General features: G+C 48.4%; 1 protein-coding gene across 1 annotated transcript in view; it reads right to left on the minus strand.

Moving 5' to 3' along the window:
* Positions 1-15,525, minus strand: part of LOC111144845 (ankyrin repeat and SOCS box containing 18) — a 61,984-nt gene that overhangs the window by 34,986 nt on the left and 11,473 nt on the right. The window contains exons 3-4 of the mRNA XM_022499424.1: positions 6,959-7,078; positions 3,340-3,607 (exon numbers count right to left, since the gene is read on the minus strand). Coding sequence (XP_022355132.1) covers positions 3,340-3,607; positions 6,959-7,078 — 388 coding nt within the window. The remainder of the gene's footprint in view (positions 1-3,339; positions 3,608-6,958; positions 7,079-15,525) is intronic.

Genomic DNA, 15,525 nt, shown 5'->3' on the forward strand with positions numbered 1-15,525 from the left:
AAAATAAGATAAAATAAAATAAAATAAAATAAAATTTGTATGGAAGTGCAAAGAGCTAAGATAGCCAAACAACTTTGAAAATGAACAGTGCCTGAGAACTTCTACTACGTGACCTCAAGATCTTCTAGATCTATAATATTCAATACAATGGGGTATCGGTGTTGACACTGACAAGTAGATCAATGAAATATAATATAAATATAAGAAAGGCTCTGCTGTGAAGCCCTGGGAACCTTGCATGTATCCATATAGGCCATGGAAGCAGAAGTCTTGACCCACTACTGATGTAAGTCTTGGCAGGACACTCAGTGATCTTTATGGATGGGAAGCTTGTAAAGTGCTGCTGTAGGGCCAGTGTCCAGTTGCTTCACTATCATGAGAGTTTTTCATTATCTTTTGGGTTCTGGCGAGGTTTGGGACTTCCTGCCTTGCCTCCTGAGACAAAGCTTCAGACTATAGCACCGTTCAGCTGAAGTCTACAGTTGGCTGCTCAGCAAATGGATATCCTATAACTCACACTGCTAATTATCTGGCTCCTTTCCTTTAGGTGTTGTCCCTCCTGATATGTAGGAGGAGGCGCTGGCACTTTTGGCTATTCCTCTCTTCACTGTTTCTATAAGTGATAAATGGTCTGAATTTAAGGGTGACTCTGGGTCTTTACCAACTGAAACAGTCAGACCTCATCCTGTCCTGTGTGCACATGACAAGAGAGTCCAGAAAGAAACCCACACGTATGTATAGTCAGTTGCTTTTAGATGAAAGTACAAAGGCAATTCAGTGGGGAAAGGAAAAGGTTTTTTGCCAAATGGTGCTGGAACAATCGGACATCCACATGCAGAGAAAAAAGCTTTGACCCATACCTCACACCATATCCAGAAATTAACTAAGCATGGGTCGCAGACTTAAATGTAAAATATACAATCATTGCATTTGTAGAGGAAAATGCAAGAGGAAATGTTTGTGACCCTGGGTTAGGCAAAGATTTTTTTTTATATAATAATCTAAAATAATTCCTAAAAGAAAAAAATTGATAAGCTGGATTCCACCAACATTATGAACTGCTGTTCTTCAAAACACACTTTTAAGAGAAGAAAATATAACCCATGGATCAGAAGATAAGATTAAACAATTACATGTCTGGTGAGGAACTTGCTGCCAGCATATACAAAGAAATCTCAAAATTTAAGAAGACAACCCAATTTAAAAACATGGGCACAAGGGGTCAACAGGTGCCTCATTAAAGCAGATCTAGGGAACTCAAATAGGCACATGAAAAGATGCTCAAATCACTTGTCATTAGGGAATTTCAAATCAAAACTACAATAGTATACTTCGACACACCTTTTAGGATGTCCACGATTAAAGGGTGGCCGTGCCAAAGGACTCGTGAGGGTGTGAAACAACCGGGACACCATTGGTGGGAGTGTAACGTGGCACAGCCACTTTGGAAACCAGTTTGGCCGTTTCTTAAAAGGTTATCTTTTAATCACATCAGAGCATAGGGGCCAGCCATTCTAATCCCAAGTCTACAGCCAGAAGAAAGGAAAGCATACGCCTGTACAAAGGCTGGCACACAAGTGTCCATAGCGGCTGTATTTGTAGTAGCCCCAGACTGGAAACAGTCCAGTGTCTTTCAGCGTAGGAATAACGTAGGATAAACGTAGGATAAACACATGGTGGTGTTCCCATACCGCGGAACACCAACTGAGCTAGGAACAGGAGTGAATCATGGATCCGTGAAACCGCATGATGAATCTCGAGGTGATTACGTTGCATGAAAGAGATGGGACAAAATACAAAAGTCTGGCAAATTCAGACTAAATTATAGTGGCCAAAAGCAGATCAGTGGGGGTGATGGAAGAGATAGCAGGGGGCAGGGCACCTTGGGATGGGGACGGGTGCGTGGGCTATCTTGATTGTGGGGACGGTTCCACCGATGCATATGTAGGTCCGCATGAGGCAGATCGCACATTTAAAACGCGCAGTTTACTGTATGCTGACCACACCCGAGTCAAGCTGCTTAAAAAAATGTGTTGTTGGAATATGGCTCCCTTCAGCCGCTCGGAAGACCCGGCGGTCCTCGTGCCTCTCTGAGTCCCTGTTCTCTCCAGTGATCCTGGGAGGTGGTGCCCCTGCTTCGGTCATAGCCCTCCGCGCCTGCTCTGACCGCGGTGATTTTATTCAATCCTCACCCGGGCGAGAGAAGAAATGAGAGAAGAAATGATAAGCCCGAGGGCAGGGACGAGAACGTTTTGACTAAAGAAGTGTCAAGATGACAAAATGCAAGCTGAGAAACCCAAGCCTAATTCCTGCGCTCCGACGCTGTGGCCCCCCGCCGCCTCTCCCGGGGGGGGGGGGCCCTCGCGGGCCCCGCGGGGACGGACACCCTGCAGCCTCAGCCGCGGGGCCCGGCGGGCAGCTGCGGGACTCGCCGAACCCCGGCGCCTGGGCGGGCGGTGGGCTCCGGGCCGCGGTGCCCCTGCAAATGCCGAGCATAGCTCGGCTTCCTGTGGGACTCCGAAGCCCCTCCCGAGGAGCTAACCATTTATGTCACACTGCGACAATTATTCTGCATAAAATTATCATTAAAAACCCTAATTTTTCAGCCTCCAACCCCGCCAGTGGCCTTTTAGCATTCTTCAGCGCCGGCGTCTGCAGGCCTGTGATCACGGCGCTCATTACCTCGGTGTGGGGCCTCCCGCCTCGCGCTCGCAATCAAGCGCTAATTATACCCGCCCGGGGGCCGGGGGATCCGGGTCCGGGGTCCGGAGTCCCGGGCCCTGGGCCCGGAGGAGAATCCAGTACTCTTTGGGGCGTGGCAGGGTCTGGGTCTGGGGTCTTAGGGGTTCCGTTTGAGTCGCGAGGCAGGGGCTGGGGTAGGAGCTCAGGTCGGTGAGGGGTCTGGGGTCTGGGGTTCAGGGTCTGGGTAGGGTGGTGGGGGCAAGGGTAGGGACCAAGGGCGGGTCGCGCGGTCTGGGGTCAGGGCGCAGGGAGTGTCTGAGGCCCGTGGCCGGGCCGGGGACCAGTTGGGTTCTGCTGCGGTGTGGGGGAAGGGGGGCAGAGGGTCTGGGGGCGGAGTCCGGAGGTAGGGGTGGCTAGCTGGGTCCCGGAGCGGTGACAGCGGCCCGGGTCCGGATTCCAGGTTGGTTGAGGACGCGGGGTGTGCCCAGGTCATGGGGCATGGGCTGAGGCTAGGTGCTGGGACCCGGTCTAGAGGCGGCGGGAGCTCGGAGGCGGGGCCGGGGGCGGAGGGACGTAGCCTGCTTCTGGAAGCCCGGCCCAGGTCGGCTCCAGGTCTGCGGCCGCGGTCTGGGGCCCTGACCCGCCGCGCGTCCTTACCCTAGCGAGGCGGCGGTGCGGCAGAGGTGCAGGGGCGTCAGGCCCTCGGCGCTGAGCAGGTCGGGGTCGGCGCCGTGCTGCAGCAGCAGCTGGGCGCAGGCCGTGTGGCCTCCCAGGCAGGCCTCGTGCAGGGCTCCCTGGCCGCCCGGGCTGGCGTCGGGGTCTGCACCGCGGCTGAGCAGGTGGCGCACGCAGGCTGTGTGGCCGCGGGCTGCAGCGATGCACAGCGGGGTGGTGAGCTCGCGCTTGTACTCTAGGGTCCAGAGGCCTGTGGGAGAGGAGAGGTAAAGTGAATGGGGGAGCGGAGAGTGGGCAGTGTCCACTAAGGACGATGTAGGGTGGAACCATCTCTTAGAATTAGCCACCAGGTGGGCGTGTAGATAAATAAAGATACATATAGACCAAAGAGAGGCATATAAAGACCCAGAGGGCTGGGATGGGGTGGATATCTCCTACCCTAGGGAAACGGAGGTGGGAGGACAAAGGCAGACAGGGGCAGAGAGAACTCTTGAGGGAAAACCAGCGCAGGAAAGTTGGAAGGAGAGTCGCGAGGCCCAGGAGAGGTGGTGCGGAGGAAGGTGGAATAAAATAGAGACGGATAGGGGCCACAACCGAGCCAGAAGGAATGGAGGGTACCGAGAAGCAAGAGGGTCTTGCCAAATACGGGGAGACGGGGGCCTGGGCTAGGATTTGAGGAGTGAAGGGCTGACCCAGTGGGTGGCTGGTGGGAGGATGTAAGCCAGGAATTCACATTTTCCAGGCTCTGAATTCGGGACAGCTTGAAGCAGGAGAGTGAGCTGTGGATTTTTCTGGAATCCAGCTCTCTCTCACTGAACCCCAAACTTATCCCTTTGTCATTAACAGAAGACAGCAGACAGAACTAACTGACCTGCCGAGCCAAGGTTGCTCAAGGAAAGGCCTTACAAAGTTTAGTCCTCTTGGAAGTGCTGGGTTTCAGAGGCTCCCTTTGATGTGGTGTCCACATTCAGCACAATTCTGGTTTGTTTCTTTGCGCTCTTTAGGGTTGTGTGTGTGTGTGCGTGTGTATAGGGTTGCTCTTTCTTGGTGGATGAATGAAGCGGGTGCTATACATTGTACTTGTCTGAAAACTTTGGGCTTTCAAAAGGCCCGTGGAAGGTTGTTAGCGGCCAGGAGCGCTCGTGGAAATGGGGGAAGCGGTCCCCGGTGAATGCACTTCAAGGGACAGGATTTCACATGGCAGGGATGCCTTCTGATAATGATGGAAGAATCGATATCATGGCTGTAATGAGCTGCAGAGGAGACCCTTTTCAGAGGCCACCTCCTTCCTGGGACCCATGCTGAGCCGGTTTTGAAAGACCACTCATAATTACCTACCTGTATGTAGTGAGGAGTTCCAGCCTGCTCTGGGTCCCCAAGGCCCAGCCTGCGTGCTGTTGCCCACTCACTGGGGGATGTGAGGCCTATTGTCCTGGCAGTGGGTGATGGTGGCCAGAGGCCAGCTTCTGGTTTTGACTGTACTCATTTTCCTGAGCTAGGAAGTCTACTCACTGGGTGGGTTGGTGGGCGTCTAGGAAGGGGGTACTCCATTCTCCAGGTCACACCAAGTTTCCAGCCCAATTCTGCCCACCCCGGCAGCCCTGTTCACCCACCCTGGATTCCTGAGACTTCCTGTGGACTGATGGAAGGGGTCTTGGGTGGACCTTTGGCTCAGTGTGGGGTCAGCACCCCTGTCCGGGTCCTGGGAGATGGTGATAAGCTTCCACAAGGCCTTCAGGAAAACCTGACTTCTGAGGCAGCTGTCTGGATCAGAAAGCTTGCATCTGGTGCCTGTAATCTCCACTCCCACTCCCTGGTCCAGGTTCTGGCACCAGGAGGAACAAGGACATAGGTTTCTCCCCATGTAGTTCATCCCTCCTCAAGCCAACACTCTCCTTGGATTGCGAACTAGAGGAAGCCAGCATTCCATCCTGGATGTACTGAGGTGCTGGGGGACAAGTTCTGTGAGCGGGCTAGTGTTACCCCCTTGCCCATGGCCCCCTTCAGGGGGAGCAGTAACTGGCCACCAGCAAGTCCTCACACGAGAGAGGGTGCTGTTCCCAAGCCATGTTTGGTCATTTCTGAGGCTTGGGTGAGCTGCGGGGAAAGCGGAGTGGGTAAGCGGAAAAAAGCAGGGAGTGCAGCCATCCCTAGGGCCACCCACCCTGTCTTCGCAGTCCACATGAGGCCAGAGACCAGCCCTGGCTCTCAGGGCGGCCCCTTCCACTGCAACATTTTATCGCCTTGGTGGCTGGGATGCCCTAAGTTTCTGTGGTTCGGGTGTGCCGTAGAAAACCAGCAGAACTCACGGGGTGGAAAGAGTAAGGCAGAAAAAAGGAAGGAGCCCTTAGATTCAGACCATGGGTTAACATTAATGCTTATTTGAAACTGCAACATTTGGGGGTGGGTGGGTGTGTCCGGGACTGGGAGGCATGGGATTAAAAAAAAAAAAAAAAAAAGACATTGATTGAGTGCAAGCAGTTGGCATTCTTGGCCGAATCACCACCCAGCTCCTGGGAGGAATGCGTTTCCCCTGTCTGGGGCAGATGAAGGAGGGGAGGCCCGGAAGGGCTCCAGGACCCCCTGAGCTGGGGGGTGGTGTGACCCAGACTGCAGCTGCCCTTGCCTTCCCTGAAGCCCGTGCCGCCTCACTGTTTGCACCGAGCTGCTTAGCCCTTTGACAATTTGGGGTTTATTTCCTTCTCCCTGGGTGGGGTATAAACGGAATGGTGTCTGTTCTTTGGAAGCTGATCTTCTGCATTCTTTGCCTGCCTGAACCCACAAGTAAGGCACATGGGACATGGGACAGTGGCCATTGACCCATTGACCACAGAGTCTCATATCATTTTGGACTGGCTGGGCTGCAGTGGCTTCCAACACATGAACCCTTTTGGTAAATGTCTTGTGTCTGGAGACCGCAGGGCAGGGGCGGTGGGGAAGGATGCTCAATGCAGAGTGCCAGCTGAGAATACCCTGGCTGAAGCCTGCTGGTCAGCAAGTCTCCTCAGACCGGGTGGGTAAATGGAGGGGGTCTCTCTCCTTGGGGGAGTCTCTTGCAGACCCAGCACATAGTGGTGTTCAGGCTGCAAGAATGCCCTCAGATATATGACTTAGGGACCTCTGATTTCTTCTTCTCCCTCCCCCATTCTCAGGCTCCCCTGGGTTCTGGGAGGAGCACCTGCTGAGGGCTCTCCTTCTGTTGATGCTGGCTGTGCCCCAGCCACCCCGCTGTAGCCGTGGTGTTCACAGGTTCATAGAAGGACCTGGAGCAGAGCTGCGTGCCAGGGGACCTGCCTCCCTGGCTGCTAGACCCAGGCACTGGCAGATCAGCTCCGAAACCAAGGCTGTCTTTTAAAGATGAGAGGCACCTTCCAGCATCAGATGGGTACTTCTCACCCACATTTTGGCCTTTCCAATTTGATTTCTCACATCTCATCATCTAAGACATTGTGCCGACCAAATTTCATTTATAGACATCCCTCGCTCATGTGTGTTAAATGCAGCGCCAAAGTGAGCAGTCTGCACCCCAGAGTTCCTCCTCTGGAGGAGAGTTAGTAGCTCCTTAAATGTACACAGCTGAGCTTTAAAGGAGAAAGCGTACCTGACAGTCCAAATGTGGCTGGGGATGTCACCTGCCACTCCATCTCATCCTTCTTGATCTCAAACACCACGTTGGCATCGTGGAAGGAGCGGTTCATGAGTTGCTGCAGACGGCTCAGATCTCCCGTGACCAAGGCAGCATGGTACTGGAGCACTGGGGACCCAGCTCTCGCTTGAGGCTCTTTTTCCATCTTCTGAAAGATTTGAAGTTCTCTAACTGGCTCTGGCCATCTCTCCATTGCAATGCCCTTGGTTTCAGAAAAGCTCTCCAGGAAGGCGAAAGATGGTCTTATGGAGCGTGAGCTATTTCTATTGTCATTACTCAATTGTCATCCAGCCGGGGCTCGGTGCTGGTGTATTTATAACTCCTGCGGGCTCCGATGTGAGCATGGTTACTTGATACGACCAGCGTCGTGTGACCACTGACATGCCCGAGTGCTCAGCCACCCCCTTGTGATTATATAGATTTGACTTCCAGAGACAGATACATCTGTTTATCTCCAAAACAGCTCTCCACAGGAGGGCAGACACCCGACAATGGGCGGGGCTCCTTTTCCTGCTCTGTAGGGTGTCTTCTTGTTGTTGGCCTATTGCTTTCTTTGCTGCTGTGGACAAGGGTGGGCAGACATGTGTTCTGAGGGCTGTGTGAGCCCTGAGCATGTATAAGGAGCCCCAGCTGGATGCTGCAAACGACCAGGCTGTCCCCAAGTGTCTCTGGGTGGGAGGCTCCATAGGGTAGACCACGGATTCCCAAAGGCATCATCTTGGGCCCCTGGTGGCTCATGAATTTCTTTTAGTTGTTGAGAACTCATCCCCAAAGGCCCATAGAAATGCCACAATGTCTGTTTCCAAAACGAATGGGAACAGCTTTTTATTAGCAACTTACTAGTTATTTGCTACAGTTTAGTGCAGGGCTTTATTGTCTAAAAATTAATAAAATCATTTTTTTCATAATGTGGGTAATACACATTCTTACATCTTTTTTTCCCAGTTCTTGTTTTTCTCCCACTAGGAAGTTGGGATGGGCCACCTTGGTTGGGCTATAGCATTCTTTGCCATGTCCGTGTCAGTGATGGTAAAAGATGTGTAGCTAGAGGCTAGAGGGCAGACGGAGGCTCAGGGAGGGTGCTGCTTGGATGGGCCAAAGGGGACATGGTGGAGCACGTGCCTGGGACACTGATGCACAGAGATGCTGAGGGAGGGGAAAGAACAGCAGCCACCATCCACGCGGCTCCAGTGTTGGACACGCATCCATGGGATCGGACACACCCCCGTGGGATCCTGTTGCTCTATGGTGTTGCAGTCAAAGAAATGACAGAGACGACAGGAAGAAAGACTTGAACTCAAGGAATCGGGGTTGTAGGGAAAGCGCAGGCTTGGTCACAGCCAAACTTCTTAAGCACCCTCTTCCCCCGTGTTTCTGTCTCTTGATCTTTGTACCTCAAAGCGCCCCTTGACTCCTTCTGTTCTTCTAAGCACGCCCCCTCCCGTCCCCCAGTCTCAGCAGGCTGTCTGTGTTGGCTCTTTGTTTTTTTTTTTTTTTAAACATTTTATTTATTCATTTGAGAGAAAGAGAGAGAGAGCATGAGAGGGGAGAAGGTCAGAGGGAGAAGCAGACTCCCCATGGAGCTGGGAGCCCGACGTGGGACTCAATCCCGGGACTTGGATCATGACCTGAGCCGAAGGCAGTTGCCCAACCAACTGAGCCACCCAGGCACCCCATGCTCTTTGTTTTGAACAGTAATTCACCAAGACTTTCCACAACAACAGCAGGCCCAGCAGAGTACCCTTGATCTTCCTTAGAAGAGGTAAAGGGTGAAGGCGAAATCACCTGCATTTATCATTTAATACAGATATGGTTCTACCCTGGTTATAGAGCTGATTTGCAGGCATAAATGCACATGCATGGACTGACCCACGGCCTGGAGTTCCCCTCACGTGGTAGAGCTCAGATCTCCTCCTCTCTGAAGAGGGCTGTGGGGTTGCTGGGAAGAGGGAGATGTGCTCATCTGTCTGGTCACTGTGATGCCTTCATGCAGGCAGATAAACAGTGTTGACTGTGTCCCCAAAGCTGAAGGGCTCTCATTGGTGACACACAGGGTGCAGATAGGAGAGACTTGGTCACAGCCTGAGCCAGCTGCCATAGGGCTGCAGGTTAATGATCCTCTCTGTGGTTGTCTGATGTCTGGGCCAAGGCTCAGTACAGAGGGTGCCGAAGGGTCCACGGAGTTTAGCTCTCAGGGCTCAGGGTGAGTTGCAGGAGGAGGCTCTTTCTACCCAAATATCCCCAGCAAGTAGCTTTCTGTCCGGGACCCCCATAGGTGGGCAGCCTTGATGACATTTGCAGAAGAGGAAATCAGGACTCCAAGGTCCAGGTAACTTGCTCAAGGCTTCTCGATCCTGAGACAGTCAGCGCCCAAACACCTGACTGTGAGCACAAGGACTTCCTACCTAGCCCTCACTGCTGCCGTTGACCATGACATATTTTAGCACAGGGATTGGTAGTCCTCTGATGGTGTATGGTGTCTCAGGCCTCCAAGTGTATGTACATGCTGTCCCCTGTACCTGGCATTCTGGTGGTCCCCTTGTCACCTGGCTGGCTCCATTCTTCAATGCTCAGCTTAGATTCCCTTCACTTGCGTGGCTAGTCCTGTTGTCTGTTCTGGCACTCTGTCCATGGTACCTGGCTCACTGTTGATTGCTGCTCTTGTCTCTGCCCCCCACTGGACCATAAGCATCAGCTTCTTTATCTGCATGGGGGTTCTTAGTACCTAGCACAGTGTTGTCACTGTGGTCCTCAACTGGTCCTCAGTGGAGACGGTGAAAGAACGAATGGATTGATCTCTTTGAAATTTGCTCAAGTGCACTGAAATTCCTCTTGTTCTTGGCCATCTGCTACCTTTTTCCCTTAGGGAATTTAGGTGGTAAACTAGCCCCATGGCTGGACAAGGACAGGGTCTCAGATGCTGGGGCTAGGGGTTCTGCCTCAGATCTGTGAGCTTCAGTGTACACCCTCCCTTTCCCCACATGTCAAAATGCTTTACCAAATTTCATAGGACTGTCTATTGAATGCTTCCTGGAGGCTCTTCATTTTCATATTCCACTATAATTAACACATGGCATTATATTAGTTTCCAGGGTACAATAGAATGATTCAATAATTCTATAAATTTCTCAGTGCTCATCATGGTAAGCGTACTTGTTGAGCATCTTTTCATGTGTTTGCTGGCCATCTGTATGTCTTCTTTGAAAAAGTGTCTATTCAGGTCCTCTGCTCATTTTTAATTGGATTATTATTATTGTCATTTTGGTGTTGAGTTATAGAAGTTCTTTATATATTTTGGATATTTACCCCTCATCGGATATATCATTTGCAAATATCTTCTCCATTTCAGTAGGCTGCCCTTTCGTTTGTTGATGTTTTCCTTTGCTGTGCAGAAGCTTTTTATTTCGGTGTAATCTCAATAGTTTAATCTTGCTTTTGTTTCCCTTGCCAAAGGAGACATATCTAGGAATATGTTTCTACAGTTGATATCAGAGAAATTATTGCTTATGTTTTCTTCTAGGAATTTTATGGTTCAGGTCTCACATTTAGGTCTTTATTTCATTTCGAGTTTATTTTTGTGTATGGTATAAGAAGGTGGTCCAGTTTCCTTCTTCTGCATGTTGCTGTCCAGTTTTACCAGCACCATTTGGTGGAGAATGTCTCTTTCCCACTGGATATTAATAGATTAATCAACCATATAAACATGGGTTTATTTTTGGACTCTATTCCGTCCTATTGAACTATGTGTCTATTTTTGTGCCACTACCCTACTGTTTTGATTACTACAGTTTTCTAGTGTATCTTGAAATCTGGGATTGTGATACCTTCACTTCAGCTTTGTTCTTCTTTTTAAGACTTCTTTGGCTATTTTTTTTTTTTTTAGTTCTGTAAATAATGTTGGTATAGGAATTGCATTCAATCGGTAGATTGCTTTGGGTGGTATGGACATTTTTAACAATATTGGTTCTCCCAATCCATGAAAATGGATCCATGAGGGTCCTTTAAAACGTCATTTCACATGTTTTAAATTTTACTTCCCTTGTCTCCATCAGCAGTGGCAAAGAGAGAATCAGTGTCGTCAGTGGAAGAGCTGAGATTTTTTTCAAGACTGCTCCCATGTGCCTGAAACACTGCTGGTTGCTATGGACAGGGTAGTGGTAAAGAATATAACCACGTTTGCAAGGAACTCACAGCCTCCATCAGACATAAGAGGCTTGTGCATACAGAAAATGACAAAAGGCAACACTACATAGGCCATATCCTGTATCAGTTGTACACTAGCATAAAGCCAACCACTCTCCCCACTTCATTCATATACTAGGCAGTTACTCTATTTGTTCTTTGGATTTTTCATTTCTATAAGCTTAGCCATTTTGCCATGTTATTTTTCTCAGACTAGTTGTGATTAGATTCATTTCAGAAGGACTTATTCATACACAACTATAATATGATCCAACTCGGACTTCACTTTAAACCAGAGAATTCCTTTGTTCCTGATGTATTTTGTCATGGGTTATTTTTAGAAGGGGTGGGAAAATTGGAGGTGAGTCCTGGGATAAGAGCCATTTTGGCCTGTGTTCTGCGATAAATTTAGCTTTCCATGCATTATATTTGTCAACAGCGCCCTAAATATCCAAGCTTGATTTCAGTGGGTAGAGAGTAGCAGTCCAGAAACAGACACGGTTCTTTGTGAGAGCTTTAAAAATAGCCCACAGGAGACAGCATTGATTTTACAAGTAGGACATGTAGATTACTTCAGGAGCATGACGGAGGCATCTTGTTTTTGGTTTTGTTTTTTTAAAGAGCAGCAATAGCCATATGTGGTTATATGTTAAAAAACAAAATAAAAAAAACCAAAAAACTCTACAAACATTTAAAAACAAATCCAGTCGTTCCTCTATTTATTCAATAAGCATTCATGGGATATTATGCTCTAGAGTGTGTGGTTAGGTTTTGGGGATACAGAGACAAAAAATATAAGAATCCTGCCCCCAAGGACCACACAAGAAAGAGCAGTGACCACAGGACCCTAACACAGAGGAGTTTTTTAGTCCTCCTTCCCACCAGCTGAATGATGTCCTTTGATGACAGGTGAACAGCACTGTTTCCTGATCCAACACTGGGCTCCTTCTTGCCCATTGTACAACAGTTCTTTCCATCCATACCTTGCTTGGTATGGATCATTTTAATTTTATTTTTATTGTCTTCACCCTTCTCAGCTTAGTCAGAGCCAATGCGTAAGCTTTAAGATACAACTCAAACCTTATCTTCTCTGCCTATTTCAGTCCATATGAAAACTCAACTTCTTCCAAGAGTGAATTTGTATATGATGTTGCTGAGCAATTATTAAAATCCTTGAAGAATTATGATAAAACAGAAGGACCAGAAAGACCAGAGTTTTAGTTTTCAAATAAATAAAGAATTTGATCCCTCAAAGTCTGAATTGACATCAGTGCTGGGCAACATCCCTAAAAAGGATGAAAAGGATGGTTTGGGAACATTTAGAAAAGGGAGTGGGGATACTTGGAGCTCTGTGGGTCCCTAGGAACAAGTCATGGTGGATAAAAGAATTTTCCTTTGTGACATGGAGTCATTCATTAATATGTAGACGGGATGTAGGCATGGGGTATAGTTCCATCTGCAGTGGAAAGTTTCCTGGAAACCTTTGAGAAGGTGGGAAAAAAATATGGGTCTTCTTTTAGGAAAGTCTTGCTAAAAACTCCAACTTGAGAAGTAATACACATGGCATGTGCAGAGCAGGGGTTCAAATCTTGGCTGTCAAATGGAACCACCTGGGGAGCGTTAAAAAGATACGGATGTCTGGATCTCACCTGAGAGGTCCTGGTGTCACGGGGTGGGAAATGCATCCTGGGCATCAGGTCTGTTAGATACGCCCCCCCCCCCCCAACGACCACAGGGACTTCTAATGTGTAGACAAGGTTTCCCTCTGATCCTGTGCAGTACGCTTATGGATGACTTACATGGCATATGGAAAGGTGGATATCCAATTGATGAGTGACATGGATCATGACAATCACAATCGCAAAAGATCTCAACAGGCCAGAGCAATGGGCTGATTCCATTGATGCCCCAAGGTGACCTTAAAGCCCCAGCCACATAGGATCCCATTGTCCTCTGGGTCACGTGGCTGAGACCGTTGCACGCTGCTGGGGGCTCCCGTTTGTGGTACCAGGATTTTCTTTTTCTTGATTTTAGGGTCAGAGGTTAATGGTGCTAGGTGACATAAACACTGCAGATTATCTGACGGTATTTTAAACCATTCAGAGAGCATCTTGGTCCAGAGAAACTTGTGTCAGTCAGGGTCAGTTTGAGTTCCCTTCCTTCCTGGGACCCTGGCAGCACCTCTGCTTTGCCTCCTCATGTTTTTCTTGACCTTCCTGTCTGCTCAGACTGTGTATGCTCTGTCCTGCCCCCACACTGGGGCACAACATTGGCTCTTGAGTTTTTTTGTCTGGTTTGTTTGCTTTACATCCACTACCAACATCATGTAGGGAGTTTGGTGACTATCCTGAAGTTATGAAGGGTCTGGCACCGGGTGCAGTCTTACCCCACCTCTCTTCTCCATCTGCACTTCCTCTGTCTCTGGTGCAACCACTGAAGTCCCTCCTCCCCTCCTTTCCCCTTCATTGTGGTTCCACACATTCTCAGGCCCTGCCAGTTCCAGCTTTTTCTCCAGAGACCTGGTCCAGGAAATTCTTCTGAACAAATACCGTGTCCTTCTTGAAAGAGGGGGACTCTGATGAAAAGAACCTTCTCCAAATCAGTATGCTTAATAGTTTTGGTTCTTCAGAGGAACTATCAAATGGTACTTATCTGATGGAAGAACTTCATTTGTATCTGTGGACCCTTTCAGAGTACTACACAGATTTGACTGTGGTGGCCTTTTATTGGAGTAATCTTGGGAAAAGAAGGACAAAAATCCAAATACGGGTGGATACCCAGCTTCTACCTGGACAACTCAGTGAATGGACTAAATCTCTCTAATAATTGCCCATGTAGTCAGCTGGACTTGAATATAATTTTGCAAAGACTATTTTTTGGATTTGAATTATAAACACGTTTTATCCATAGGAGACACAAAAACTGAAGGGCAGGTAGCTCATGAGAGGGAGTTTTGGCTTTGGAATCAGATAAGATGAAAAAGTAAAAATCCGCCTTAAAATTATGAGATATACAAATGGTACTGTTTGAATGAATGGTAGTTCTTGTTCTCAAGTGATGTCAGGATCTTTGTATTCTGCCATTGAACTGATGAATGATTTTCTTTTGCTCAGAAGTGTCTGAGGATGAGCTCTGCTAGTACTCAGTGGAAAAATCTAGTTGAGCTTGAAATGTGGGTTTTATTACAGGGTCAGACTGTTTTTTCTCCAGGACAGAGACTTTCCATGTGTTCAGGCCACGAAGTAGATTTTCGCTCCCTGCCATTTCTTTGTGTTCTTGGAGAGAGCCAAATGTGTGGATTCTTTCCTGGGCCATTGGGAAAATGTCTGCTTCCTTCTGGGGTCAAGTGTCCAAGTAAATGGTTAAGTTAAGACAGCAAGTCATTCCCCAGGTGGACGTTGTGAGATTCTGAGCACTTTCTCAAATATGTGAATATGTATTGTTAGCCTGGTCAGTTCATATTTCCTACACGAATCATTTCTCTAAATGGACGTGTATGAAATTCGGTCAGACCCTAGATGTTCACATTACTACAGCTTGGCCAAGAGCTAAGGTCTTACTGTGAATCCACTTTCACCGTAAATCATTTTATCTTGTTTTGATCCCCACTGTCCCATTTAATTTCTAAGAGCCACTCCTCCTTCATCCCCTCTCCCTGTAGCTTTTTCAAATAATAAAAAAAAGTTTTTAGAATAATAAGCTAGGCGGGTGTGTAAGGCTCTGCTTTCAAGAGCTCCAGGACACATTCACCCATGTACCAGAGTTAGTCACACAGACATTAATATAAAAAATGTTAAAATATCTCAACCTTTTCTCTGAATAACAATGTTAGCACAGCACACCTCATTTAACAAAACATTAAAACATTTTACTTCCTCAGATCAAGTGTATCTATTAATAATGACTTAAATTGTCTGTACTGATTTCACATTATTAAGAAATCTCATTCCCATCATGTGGAAGAACACAATATGGCGGGGGGGTGGATGGTTTGCGGTGGGAACACCTCGCTAACCTATTTTGCTGACATGGCTACCCAGCCCAACTTGGATCACGCAAAATAACAGTGTCCCTTCTCATTATGAATGCAATCTTATCCAAAGGTCAAGTGCTGCTTTCATCCAGAGCCCAAGAGAGCTTTTTTGGAAGCTCTGAACCAAAGGTGCCCTTGAGGGCTGCATATCCACTGTGGTAGAGTGTGAAACAGGGCCGCCAGATCCTGAACACGCACAGTCAAGAGTAAATAGCCCTGGAAGGACATTTATAGACTCAGGGGACATTGCTGGAAAACATATTATTGAAGCTTTCCCTGATAAAGGTGACAACGTTTCTTTACGACT

This window comes from Enhydra lutris, unplaced genomic scaffold (assembly GCF_002288905.1).
Source record: "Enhydra lutris kenyoni isolate GAN:26980312 unplaced genomic scaffold, ASM228890v2 scaffoldscaffold1, whole genome shotgun sequence".
Taxonomy (NCBI): Eukaryota; Metazoa; Chordata; class Mammalia; order Carnivora; family Mustelidae; genus Enhydra; species Enhydra lutris.